Genomic DNA, 14072 nt, shown 5'->3' with positions numbered 1-14072 from the left:
CTGAAGCATACTGGGTCATTATCAAAAACAAAACTTTGTCATGGCAAGCCTTGGTCATTTTTCAAGTATAACATTACCTTACTCTACATACAGTTATAATTTCCTTCGTATTTTTTGCTAGCTCTCAAACACTTAAGCAGGTGAAAACATCATCCCAGATAACTGAAAATAAAAACAAATACTTCCTGAGTATCTATCAAGTCCTAATACTAGTTCTCAACATATAGTTTTGGAATCCCAGTGGAAATTCACAATGAGACACTTAAGTCTGCATGTAAAATATTAGAACTTCATGTCATATGTCTTAATTCATCATTAATTTTTTTAATTTCTGTTCATACATGTTTTATAATATAAATAATTCATTAGGGTGGTGTTAAAGAAGCTGACTACAGATAAGCAACACATGATAGAATTGAAGCCCACTGATCTTGAGGTAACAAAGAAAGGCTAATGTTCCAAACAAGCTTGTAAGAAAGATGCTTACGCTTGCAAAAAATTAATGTTTAAGTAGGAAACAACAAGACATAAAGGATAGCATACAATAAAGTAATATGATTGTGACATAATGTATAATGTGAACAACATTGTTAGGACACCAGGTGGCCTTTGGAGAAGAGGCTTTGAAATGATGGCATTAGCTCATATGCATCTTCAAAGACATGCAGGGTTTACAAGCAGGGGAGGAGAACTCCTCCTCTATCCAAATACAACACAGGGATGCCCAAAGGAAAAAGAGTGAAAGGATCAATAGGTCAAAGGTACCTCAGGCGAGAAGAGACCAGGTAAAGTAAAATTTACAACTGAAAACTAGCTACCAATTAGAAGAGACCAGGTAAAGTAAAACTAGCTACCAATTACCAAACGCAACTTCACTTATTTTCACAGCCAGAATTTTTACTTAGGACTTACCTTAATTTTAAAAGTCCTATTCAAAGTCCTATTCACAATCAATGCCATATACATATATATATATATACACCAAACATATAATATATTTATATTTATGTTTATAACATATAAACATATATAAATATATAGACACCAAAGGAAAAAAATCCATAAATGCAGTAAAGACCATGAAATTCAACTTTTCAAAATTCATCAATACTACCTTGACTAGCTTAAAGGAAAAAGTATGGCACACACTATCACAGATATGCTCTGAAAAGGAAGCAAATGTTCAAAGCATCATATACTATTTTCTATTTGTTCTAGGAACAATGCTCAGCAAACACCCACACACAACTTTTCACACTTCCTGCTTCCTTATATTTAACCTTACAGGTAATGAGTAACTAGGTAGCCATAACCTGCCCTATCATGTAATCTTAAATAGCTACATGTGTTCTTTTTATAATTTATCTTTAACATCTTTATAGTTCAGTAGTATTTTTCTTTAATAACTGTCTATAACCTATTTAATATTTTTATCCTTTTAAATGTTTTTATCCTTTGTGCTATTTACATGAACAAAATATGCCTCTGCCTCTGCTAGTAATAATAGAGGAGGCATTTTTACATACAGATAGAATACTACATGGACAGATAGATGCTACATGGCCAGACATGAAGAAATAAATTATAAAATGTGAAAAAGTCTTGAGAGCAGTCAAAACATTTTCTACGTTCAACAGCAATAAGCAATCACAATTCATAAAAACATAGAGACACAAATGGGAATAGTTGCTTCTATCATAATTCTATATTCATAAGTATCCTAAGTCCATCCTACAAACCATCCAAGTCTTCTGTCTCTCCAAGTCCTTTCTAATTTCTTGCTATTAAGCAACAAGACTGAGAAGACTGAGAAAAAGGCATACATTCTAACTTCTCTAGTTCTAAATGTTTGTGAAATGAAGCTAAACCATCTGTAAGACTTAGGATGTTCCTGACCACGCATGCGTCAGGTTGAATAATAATATCCAGAGGGGAAAGCTTCATATGCAAAGAGGTGTAGATCCTTTGTAAAAAATCAATGAAAGATGAAGATGGTAGAGTCTGCATTGACTATTCCCCATTCTGAATAACATTGTAGTTACCACTAATAGCAACTAGAGGTTCTGTCATAAAACATAAATGAATTAACATCTGTTTACACTTACAAGTCATTTTGACATTCAGTCATTCACCACTCTCATTAAAAAACTATATTTACACATATACATATTTAAGCATATTTAACAAGTCTGAATTTTTTCCAGTTGGTGATTGAAATGCAAGATGGCAATTGTTCCAGACACATACATAAGCTTGCAATTTTAAGTAATGCCCTTATGCAAACTCTCCTATTACTTTGGAGTAACCTTCATAATCTTTCAGTCCTCCCAATGATTCATGCAGATTGGAATTTGAATGTTCTAATAAAATTAAAAATTAGTTCTTTATATAGCTGGGATCTCAATTCAAACACCTTTTTCTTTTCTTAACACCCTGGTTAACTGAACCAGAGCCAAACATGACCTTTTCTTTCATATTCCATACAACTAGCTAGGACATTACAATAAATTCTTTCCTTAAGACAACACAAGTGACAACTTCAGAATCTCTGAATTCATTTTTTTTGGGGGGGAGGGGGTTGGGGAGGCGCAGTCCTGGGGCTTAAACTCTGGGCATGGGTGCTGTCCCTGAGCTTCTTTTGCTCAAGGCTAGCGCTCTACTAAGCCACAGTGCCACTTCCAGCTATTTTTGGTAATTTATTGGAGATAAAAGTCTCATAAACTTTCCTGCCCAGGCTGGCTTTGAACCATGATCCTTAGATCTCAGCCTCCTGAGTAGCTAGGATTATAGAATTGAGCCACCAGCACTCAGTTCTACCTTTTTTTTTTTTAACTTTCAACTTATTTCTTGTCTTGTCAAGTCAAGTCAGCTCTCTTTGTGTCGACGAGTTCCCCTTCTCTAAATTCAACCAACCACAGATGGAAAATACTTGAGGCAAAAACTGTGCTGAATATGTACAAACTTTCTTTCCATTATTCCCTAAACAATACAGTATAACAATGACATACAGAGTTCAAATTGTCTAAATTGTGAATAATCAAGAGATGATTTTAAGTAAACAGAAGGATGTGTGGTTATATACAAAAGCTATGCCACTTTATACAAGGACATGAGCACTAGCAGATTTTGCTATCCTCAGAGGGTGATGAAACTAATCTTCCATAGATCTACCAAGAGACAGCTGTATGCTTTCACATTCAAATGTAACCAAACCCTCACTACACAAGTAGACAGGATTCTCAAGGAAGATATGCCTCTTAACAGTTTCTACCTACTAGTAGGCCTCCAAACTCATCCAGTCATTCATTCATCTGTAAGTATAACCCTTTCAGGCTGTGACTGTCAAGCAACACATCCTGTAACTGCTGTGGACACACAGCTTGTGAGATAAACAATACCTCTCATGGAGGTGACATTCTAAATTCAGGAAAGAAATAAATGAACAGAGTAAAATGGCAGGTAGGTAATGACAAATGCTGTTAAGAAATCTAAGGAGATGAGAAGTCCCTGGGATGGGGACTGAAAACAAGTAATCCCTACATGGGAGAAGAGTGCTGCCAAGAGAGTACAGTCTGATCCAGGGGAGGCAGGAGTCTGTTGTGGCTGGAGCAAGGAGGAAAGGACTAAGAAACACAATTGAGGAGCAGGTTAACATGGAAATTAGGTGGAGCCAGGCAAGCCACATGGTAGCTACGGCAGGATTGTGAGCATCAAAGGGAAAGATCTAATGGGTATGCTTGGAAAAAGTGCCTACTGCTGCCTTATAAGGTTTTCTGGTCTACTCCACCTTCCTAGAAACTACTTAGCATTCTGATCTCAGGATGCCTCATCCAGCCAAAAGCAAACTGGCCACTGATTGATTCTCTTCATCTCCCTAACTCTTCCTTTTCTGGTCAGTCATTAATTCTGTGGTTCTGCCTCTGACGTGTCCTTTCCTGCCTAGCCTAGATTATACCACAAGCTTAGCAGGTCCCCCAGCCTCAGGCTCTGTGAGCTCTTCTCAACCTGTGCCTTCAAAACAGTTACAATCCTAAGACTACCTGCTTGGTGCAAATCCTTAGCACGCCAGCTCCTCCTTGTCCCACACCTTGCCTTCCTCTCCCCATAGATCCCCACCCTGGCTTCTATTCTGTGTCAACCTAGACAACCATTCACATGAATTCAGATTACTGATGCTATACATATTCTTTATTTCTGCACACACCTCTGAGTTGCCATACCCACTGCCTAGAACATTTCCTTCCAGCCTGTCACAAAGCTCGCCCTCTTCCTCTTTGAGAAAGACAATGAAATATCACTGTTCTCAGAAAGGCATCCTAACTATTCCTGCTGAAATAGTAAATCCACTCAGCCCCTCATGTCCCTCCCCTGCTGTATGTTTCTCTGTAGCACTTGCTGCTACTTATTCTACTTCTCTTCTATGTCATCTCTCTGTGTGATAGAATACAAGGCCAATACAGCTGTGATTTCTGCCCATTTTATCCCTTGGAGGGGCATAAGTATCTGTTACATAGTAGGTACAACAATAAAATATGACAAATGCCTGAATCAACACTGTTTCCTCTGACTGGGGAAAAAAAAATCTTGCCTGGACCCAGAGTCCTACTCTGTAAGGAGTGTAAGGAGCACAATCCATGACTAAAATGATGCCGTGAGAAGAACCAAGACATATCCCTGAGTGTTTTGCATTTCTCTCCCTTCTGCAGTTATTTATTGGTCTGCCCCCTGCACCTGGCTGTGCACTCCTAAATTCGTCTTCCTATCTTCAGCAGCTTACACGCATTGTAGTTGTTTAGTCATTACTGATTCCACTGGGGATCTGGAGTCCTTGAGACAGGCTAGAGCTAGGAAGAAAATATACCCTGGGCCATGGGATAGCAACAAGCCCCTTCCTAGGCAAGTACACGGGGATCCGTTCCTCTTCATGAGTCTCTGCCCATATGATGGTCCCTATTCTCCAGATTGGGAGCTCCATACTCACTTGGCTGAGCTGTTTCTATTATGCTGGCTTTGCAGATTTCTCCCCAAAATGAATCAGGGCAAGTCCAGACAAACTCCTGCGTGGTTCCTTTCGTGCTACCATCCTGTCCTGCTCCACACTGGTCCCAGCAACAGATCAAGGCAACAATTGTCTCTTCAACAACAAAGGGGTACAGGAAGCAGGTTTCCCTGACCCTCCTTATTCACAAACCTCCAGGAAGGACTTCCCCAGTACCTTCCAACAGTAGGCTTCTGTGTCAAAGAAGAATTGTTAGGCTAACCTGGACTCTACTATTCCCCTGATGAACTGGATCTTTTCTAGAATGTTACAATATTTCTTAGGGCTTATCAAAGACCAGAAACATTCTGGAGGAAATGACCTATTTTTCTGAGAATTAAATCTTCCTTTTTAAAATTATATCATTGAAATAATGGTATATGCTGGTGTGAATGCATGTTTTGCTTTACAAACAGCCTTTTCAAAATAAATTCACCACTGGGGGTATACATTTAATAGCTAACTGGAGATTATAAATCAGGATTCTGAGACAAAAATATAACATGTATGAATACATCACAACATTGTTCACGACCAAAAAAATACGAAGCTGGAATCATGCCATCCTTCCTGCTTTAGTTTAAAAAGTTTCATAATCTGATTGAGAAATTAGCTGAAGTCTCTTTCTGCCAAGAGAATATATTCTAAAAGAAGCTGCTTTGAAAGTAGGTCCAGTAAAGCTATACACTCCTGGGAATCAAAGTTTGAGAGTAACAACTACAAGTTCAATTTGTGGAATATTTATAGAAATGGAATACATGCTAGAGAAAAAGACATTTCCCACCATGCCCCCAATGTCAGGGAGCTTCCAGGTCAACAAGAGACTATTAAAGTTTTCTAATTTTTGGTTATCCCAAATCAAATATTCCCACAGATAGAAAGCACACATGGTTCCTGTCTTCTTCTTGTTTTCACTCCTGGTCATTATGTGCAAACGGAAAAGGGCAATTTTAGCTATTTTTAAGATGGCATCCTCACATGTAAGATTTTAATTTAAGGAGTCTAAGTTGGAGAGCAAGTCAGCACTGACTCTTTCCTGTACTTATTCAGGTAAGTCAGAGGCTTTGGTACAAAGCCACACAGACCATACCCTGTCATCAAATGCTTCAGAGAATGTGACCCCAAGAATAGAAGAATAGCACTGAAAATTATTTTCTCTTTTCCAAAAAGTTTTCCTCTCTCTACCCCTCCTCCCTTCTAATAGGGATGATGTGAATAATTTCAGTTTCTGAAGTTTCTGTCAGTATTAACTCTTAATAAAGGTAAGGATTTTGTTTTTGATTGCCAGTGTCCTCAAGTGTTCCAAAGACTGCCAAGAAGCCAGGCTGGTGGCTCACACCTCTAATCCTAGCTACTCAGGAGGCTAAGATCTGAAAATCAAAGTTCAAAGCCAGTTGGGGAAGGGGGGTAAGGGAAGTCTATAAGACTAACCAGCAAAAGGCCAGAAGCAGTAGAGTATCAGTCAGCCTTCAGAGTAAAAGCTAAGGACAATGCTCAGGCCTTAGTGTTGAGTCCAGAAGCAACACACACACACACACACACACACATACACACACACACACACACACACACACACACGCACACGCACACGCACACGCACGCGCGCCTGGAATATGGTAAGTTTTCCTTAAATATGTGCTCAGTAAATAAATAACTTCTCTAAAGCATTAAATAAAAAGTGTGGTAGATGGAAAAAGGAAAAACTCTTTTCAGCAAGTAGTGTTCAGGAGGTACTAGATCAATTAAAAGTCCAACTATTGTAACAGTAAAATGAAAGAGCTAATGCTCTTTAGCCTCAGCTCCATTAACACACAGCCCTGAGAAAGCACTTTCACATCTAGTTATAAAGGCAATCTCTATAAGAATTTAGGCTGTTGTTATCCTAAGCATTCTTAACATAAACACAATCTTGTTCACAGAGCTCCAACTGTGCTATAGAGGAAAATATTGACTCTAGGAAAGGTTGAATGCCTAGGTCATCTTCCTTGGACCATTCACCTGATTCTCTGTACACTCACCTGTAGCATTACTATATTTTTAGAATCAGACATGTTCTTTATAATATGTATCTGGCTTGCTCTAAAGTTAGTAAAATGATAACAGGATTAACAAAAACTCGGAACTTAACAACCACTCTAGCAACATCACTTTATAGGTTATATTTGGTCCTGAAAAGCCAACGTGGCACAAACTCAGTGGTCAAAAGTTTCAGAGGAGTCATCTCTAGACAACTGACAGTCCCATCCAAAATCCTCCCATGTGAAATTTTTCTAATTTTTAAAGTTTAGCAGTAAGGCTTTGGTTGACAAACGATGATTGTCAACTATGGTTGACAAACAAGATTAACAGTAGACAGATGGTTCAAGGCAAGAAATGTATGAAAGACATGAATAGCTTATTTTACAAAAAGGGCAGTAAGATTTGGGATTAGAATACTTAAAGCTTCAGACAGTCTTGACTACTACTAGGTCTGGGAAATTGGGAGTTTTGTCAGACAGTAATGAAGGTTGCTGAAAAGGAGAGTAACATAATGACCGCAGATAGATCCATCTGTTGGTGATGAACTCCATCAACTGCTGCAAGGGCAAAAGGCAAACCACCCAAAAGAAGGACAGTGGATTTGGCAACCAAGATACATATAAGTACATGTCTCAATGCTCCAAATGAATGGGAAGAGCCTAGAAAAAACAATTATTTCTCTCTACTTATCTTTCTCATGTTTTCCCATATACAAGGTTGGATGGTATGGGCAATTCTCAGCAAATCCAGCTACTCAGTGGGGTGTCTAAAAATGTACTAAGCCCCTCTTAGGATTTTTTTAATCCTTATCTTCTAAAGAATTTGAAAATTATGATAGAAAGAAATCATTCTATTTTTATTTTACTCATTTATACATTTTTGTTATCTCAAAGTCACATGTTTACATAGATACAAATACTTTGCAATTGCCTGAAATTTGAAGAAAGTATACTAGGAAAATATGTTACAAGGAAAATACCTGGATGTTTTTGCAGACTGACAGTGAACAACTGTTCAAGTTAAATTCCAAAAGTAATTTGGGATAATTGGCAAAGTTTTCAATGTATATCATCTGAGCAACTGCTTAAATTGTTTTTTGTTGAAACTGAAACCAAATTCTTGATATGATTACAGTTAAAGTATATAAGAAAATCTAAAGTCATCCTAACCTCTTACATCACAAAAATCCTAGCTAAGAATGCCTGGGCAAGTTATATAGTAGGAAACCAGGCTAGCCTTGACCATGCTTTAAGATACAGTCCAAAATGGACATTCACAGCGAAGAATGCAGAAAGATACATTAAAGGAAGTATAACATGTCCCACTATGGTTGAGCGGTAAGAAAGAATCCAAAACCATATTGGGAATAAGCAAGGCTCTGGTGGCTCACGTGTGTTAATGCTAGATGAGCATCAAGATTCAAAGCCAGTCTAGGACACTAAGTCTTTGAGACTCTTATCTCCAACTAATTACATAAAGGAAGGGAAAAAATAGCCAGAAATGGAACTGTGGCTCAAGCGGTAGAGGGCTAGCCTTGAGCAAAAATGCTATGAAACAGCATCCAGACCCAGAGTTCAAGCCCCAGTTCAAGCTCCACTATACAGCCTGGACTAGTCTCAAATTGGAGAGCCTCCTGCCCTACCCTTCAAGTGCTAGGATTACAGGTGTAACTAACTCTCAGGGTATTCAAAATGAATCTTCTGTAAGTAATTTGTTCAGAATTACATAGTAAGTGGGAGAGCTACAACTCAAACCCAAGTCCAATTCAATATATATTTTACTGACTCTTTCCATATTCCAGGGACTATTAATATCAAGCAAAGAAAACCTGATGTGACAGGTGAGGTTAACAGCAATTAAATAATCCCTTAAGCAAAGGCAAATTTTAACAGTGACAATATCATCACCCTAGCCTTGGCAGAGGGGCAGAGAAAGAAGGTTCTTCCCTGAGAAGGTCAAACGCAATCTGATATCTGAAGAAGGAGGGAAAAGCATGGCAGGCAGAAGATCTAGAACACAGAGACATGTGATGGCCCAAGTCTAGGGAGGGTGAGGACTGAAAGGGGAAAGAGAAATGGCTGAGACTGGCTAATTCATATGTACTAGGAAAAAGTCTACCCTGAATATCACTGCATGGCTTGTAGACCATGATAAAGTATTTTTTCTCTATCTTCAGCCCGGTAGGAATTTGGTTTTCTTTGGTAGTGATTTCTGTCTTTAGGAGTGAGGAGGTGATCAGGATAGCAGAGCCATCCTGCCTCTTACAGAAATCCTTCAGGGACAGAGATAAAAATGCATACTCCAAAGCATGAACTTCTATATTCTTGAGCAAATACCTATCACATATCTAAACACCTCAAAATAAGGACTTCAGCTGCAAATGGAAGTATGGCTTGTGGCATGGACAATGAAGGTAAACTAAGACATGTTAACTGTTATCCTGAAGTGCATGGGTACAGGAACACAGGCAACATAAGGGTAGTAGATATGGAAATTCACAGGAAATGGCCCTTTCATGAACAAACAATATGGAAACCACTTCCAGATGAGAGGGAGGCAGACACAGACCAGAATCCACTTCTACGGAAGGTGTGTGAGTGGCTTTGGATGAACTGCATGGTTGGTCTTTCTGTACTGAGTTCCCATCTGTGACAGCATCTATTTCACATGACATAAGTTATCATGCATGTAAAGTCGTCAGGGTCATGCCAGCTTACAAAAAATAACAAATACTAGCTCTAAATAGTCATATCATTGTTAGGGTAGTAGTAATTTGCAATAAAATGTTAAAAAGAAAAGAAACAAATCTCTAAACATACTTCTAAGACAACATGTTCTCATACTCAAATGGGCATAGAATCATCTTGGTTGTAAAAAATATATATAGGCTCCTAATTTGCCCAGCAAACCCAATTTTTTTCCTAAGTGCCTGGGCTCTTTTGACTGCTACTCCAAGTGCCATGCTTTGAGAAACACAGGTTCAAGACATAATTTTTCTTTTTCTTTCTTTGGCCTGTTGTGGGGCTTGAATTCAGGGCCTGGACATTATCCCTGAGCTTATTTACTTAAGGCTAGCACTCTACCACTTCAAGCCACAGCACCGCTTGTGGTTTTCTGGTGGTTAATTGGGGATAAATGCCCTTGCTGGCTTTGAACTGGGATCCTCATATCTCAGCCTCCTGAGTAGCTAGGATTACAGGTGTGAGTCACCAGTGTCCAGAATACTTAACCTTTCTTAATGCACTTACACATACATAAGTCCTAGGCCAGACTTCAGAAGCAGTTTACAAATATTTTATCTTAGATTCAACAGTTATCTCCTGAAAGTATTACATTTTGTCTGCAAGTCACCATGGGTCACTTAAGGCAACTGATAAGAACCTGAATTCTGGTAAAATCACTCATATGCCCACAGCAGAGAAGCAGGAAATATTTCTGCCTAAGTAACAAGAGAAGAAGCCTGAAGCTTGTAAGTCATTACACAACTTGGTCCAACTTAATGCCTTTCTCTTTCTTTTTCTTTTAACAATGGAAATGAGAATATAACACAACAGATTCCTCATAGTATCAGTAAATGAAATGGAACTTGAAAAGAAGTTTAAGGTATTGTTTAAGATGATTTCTAGATAGTCTCCTAGCATTTTTTTCAGACTTTTTTGTTTTGCTGCCAGTACTAACACTTGAATTCACAACTTTCTTCTCTCCCTCCGTTTTCTTGATCACAGCTATCCCTTTTACCACATAAGCTACTCCTCTAATCTCCCCAGCACCCAAAGGAAATGTGAAGAATTAAAATTCTAGTAATCCAGTTCTGCCACTGATCCAACAAAGATAAGAAAACTTTCCCAGGATCACCTTTATCTGACTACAAGAGAAAATTCTAGTGGCACAAATTGAGAGAATTATTTCAGCATCTACTAAGCAGGTCACTTTAAGAACTTAGCTCCAGAGAGCAGACAAGCTTTGTAAGTGGACTGTTTACAACTAACAAGATACCTTCTTCAGAAAAATCAAATGAGTGTCTAACTTCATGAAAAGTAAATCAATGGTCTATCACATCAAACAAGTAAACAATATGCTTGGAGATTATAAAACCCAGTTTGGCCTTTTACCCAAACATCATCATATAACCCAACATTTGGGATTTTTCTCCGTCCTAAAAGACTATGAAAATGTTGTGAGAGCTCTTAATAATATAAAACGGTGCACATTCCTGTTTTATGTGCAAAACTAATTAGCAGCAGCTGCTACTTACACAGAATTTTTTTAACAGAAAGTATTTTATAAAGTCAAGAATTCTGCCTTTAAAAAAATTGAAAACATTAACTATAACTTCTGCATTCCCTTACGTGATTGGGGAAAGCAAAAAAAAAAAAAAAAACAACACTAACAAAATCATTTTTAAAGGCGACAGCTACACACATCTGTCAATGATTCAACTCTGGGGTAGAAGAGAAACTTAGTACTTACATGTGTGGGCTCAGTTCATAAAAATTCCTGTTCCTGTAATCTTCTACTTTCTCTGGAGAGTAAATGGGCAATGAACGGTAGGGGTTAACAGATATGACCACACTTCCAATGTATGTCTGTTAAAAAAAAAAAAACACACAGGGTAAAATGTAAAGATGACTACACGTGATGTATTTTGACATCTTAAAGTTTAACACAACATGGCTTCAGCTTTTTAAATCACTAGCTCTTTAATGCTTCACCATCAATGTTATACTTTTCAAGATCACTCAGTATCTCTAAAGACAGGTGAGTCATTAATTCTTGTTCATTTTACCTCTATATGGAAAACACAGATTTATACATCTAAAATATTTTTCAAAATAAATCTTTAGGCCCTGCATTGATGGCTCATGCCTATAATACTAGCTACTCAGGAGGTTGAGATTTGAGGATCATGGTTTGCAGACAACCCAGGTAGGAAAGTCCGTGAGCTTCTTATCTCCAATTAACTACAAAAGGAGGGAAGGAAGGAAGGAAGGAAGGAAGGAAGGAAGGAAGGAAGGAAGGAAGGAAGGAAGGAAGGAAGCAAGCAAGCAAGCAAGCAAGCAAGCAAGCAAGCAAGCAAGCAAGGAAGGAAGCAAGGAAGCAAGGAAGCAAGCAAGGAAGCAAGCAAGGAAGCAAGGAAGGAAGCAAGCAAGGAAGCAAGCAAGGAAGGAAGCAAGCAAGGAAGGAAGCAAGGAAGGAACAAGGAAGGAAGCAAGGAAGGCAGCAGCAAGCAAGCAGCAAGCAAAGCTGTGGATCAAGGAGAAAAGTGTTAGCCTTATACAAAAAAAGCTCAGGGACAGCATCCAGGCACAGAGCTCAAGCACAAAAAAAGAAAAAAGGTAAAAATAAAAAACAAATCTCCAAATTAATTTATCCTTCTGGTTAAGAGCTCACCAAACCTCGGTATTCTCGGTATTCTTGCCAAAAATTTCAGCACCACTACTGCTAATTGTAAGAAAAGCCATGTCCTCCCTGATATTGGCTAAAATTGGTATTTCCTTCTCTCACATTATCTCATTTCAAGCAAGGGTACCCCATGTTCCCTCCTCCCAATCCACACCCTTAACCTAACCAATGACCTCACTTTGGCACTACCTATCTATAGCCTAGAAATCTCTACTGTGGCTCAGACCATACAAACTCAGTAGTAGAGGCAGGTAGCCCCTACAGATTCAAACATGATTATATCTAATGGTACTGTGATAACTAAAATGTAATGTTAAATTGTACATTAAATGTCAAATTTTCATTTAATGTAATATTCAAATATATTCTGAAGATCAATGCATATTTAAGCAAATATCCAGTTAACCTTCTCTCACTGCAAACTGGAACACTGTATTCCTTTCCTCAACCTTAAATTCTTAGTAGCTCAAGTACTATTGGGTTAGTTCATTTCATACAATGCTTAGCACAATGTCACATGAAAGTCACTTAACTGTAAACTGATCATGGCAGCTCCATGTTTCCTTTGTTTTAATATTATAAAAATAGTACAGAAGCTGCCAACAAATCATAAATGTGATGAAAATTTTGAAAAGAATAAAGTTCATAAAGAAAAGAAGAGCAGGAGAAGGGGATCAACTCCAATTTCCTCACATTTCTGGCATCATTCAATTAAAAAATAGCATTTTTAGAGCAACAAGTTTTCCCAGTTGATGCTGGAAAAATTGGTACCACTGGGATTCAAGGAAATGAAAATGAAACAAATTAGAAAACAAAGGAGCTGCAGAAATGTTCTGAATTCTTTTACAAGGGACACAGTGATTTTCATTTTTAAAGGTTTTCTCTTAACCAAAGAAACAAAGTTAAGTCAATTTTTATTTATGTTTTCATCTTATCTAGGATGCACAAGACTGCTATTATAAAAAGAAAATTATTTTCCTGCAATGTTCTGACATTCTATCATCAGGACCCAATTGATCTTCAGGCCTGGTAAAGGATGACTCCAAGTTTCCTAACTGATCTGATCTAGACATGACTGCCTCAAGGAAGTTTCCAATAGTCTTCACACTCCAACCCACCTGAAGTAGAGGCTTGACACTGAATAAATGAACTACCTTTAGAACCAGTTACACTAACGGGTATAACAATATAACCATTGGTTGAACCTCTCATAAGGTAAGCCTTTTGTAGGGGGAAAAAAAAGTACTTAAAATTTTCTCCTTCTGTTTAAAAAAAAAAGTTAATTTCTCAAATGTAATTTATTTTTCAGTATACAGATTTGCTATTAGCAGAGAAACTAATTACTGAGTCGCCCTTTAAAACCAAACTTCACAATGGTCAAATTCTTGATAAAAATCTGCCTCTGTGGCATTCTTGCATAGAGAACAAACTCTGCTGCTGCTTCAAGTTCAAAATCAAAAGCCACACTAATAACATGCAAGTTTCTTTTTGTTCTTTGTTGAGCTATGTGATGTTTATTCACACACCCCCCCCCACATCCCCACCACCTACAAAAGGATCTGACCTGCTGATTATGTCCAGTCTTTGTTAATTGCCACCGATTCACACTGAG

At 38.0% G+C, this 14072-nt stretch overlaps 1 protein-coding gene across 5 annotated transcripts in view; it reads right to left on the bottom strand.

Annotated features, from left to right (window-relative positions):
* The window catches only part of Myo1b (myosin IB), a 187147-nt gene that overhangs the window by 109773 nt on the left and 63302 nt on the right, over positions 1–14072 (bottom strand). For all 5 annotated transcript variants that reach the window (XM_069995684.1, XM_069995686.1, XM_069995687.1 and 2 more), the window contains exon 3: positions 11528–11643. In XM_069995684.1, the coding sequence (XP_069851785.1) occupies positions 11528–11643 (116 nt within the window). The remainder of the gene's footprint in view (positions 1–11527; positions 11644–14072) is intronic.

The sequence above is a fragment of the Dipodomys merriami genome, unplaced genomic scaffold (genome assembly GCF_024711535.1).
Source record: "Dipodomys merriami isolate MVZ:Mamm:240054 unplaced genomic scaffold, mDipMer1.0.p SCAF_49, whole genome shotgun sequence".
In the NCBI taxonomy this organism is placed as follows: domain Eukaryota; kingdom Metazoa; phylum Chordata; class Mammalia; order Rodentia; family Heteromyidae; genus Dipodomys; species Dipodomys merriami.
The sequence above is the reverse complement of the archived record's forward strand: the minus strand, read 5'-3'. Positions and strand labels throughout refer to the sequence as shown.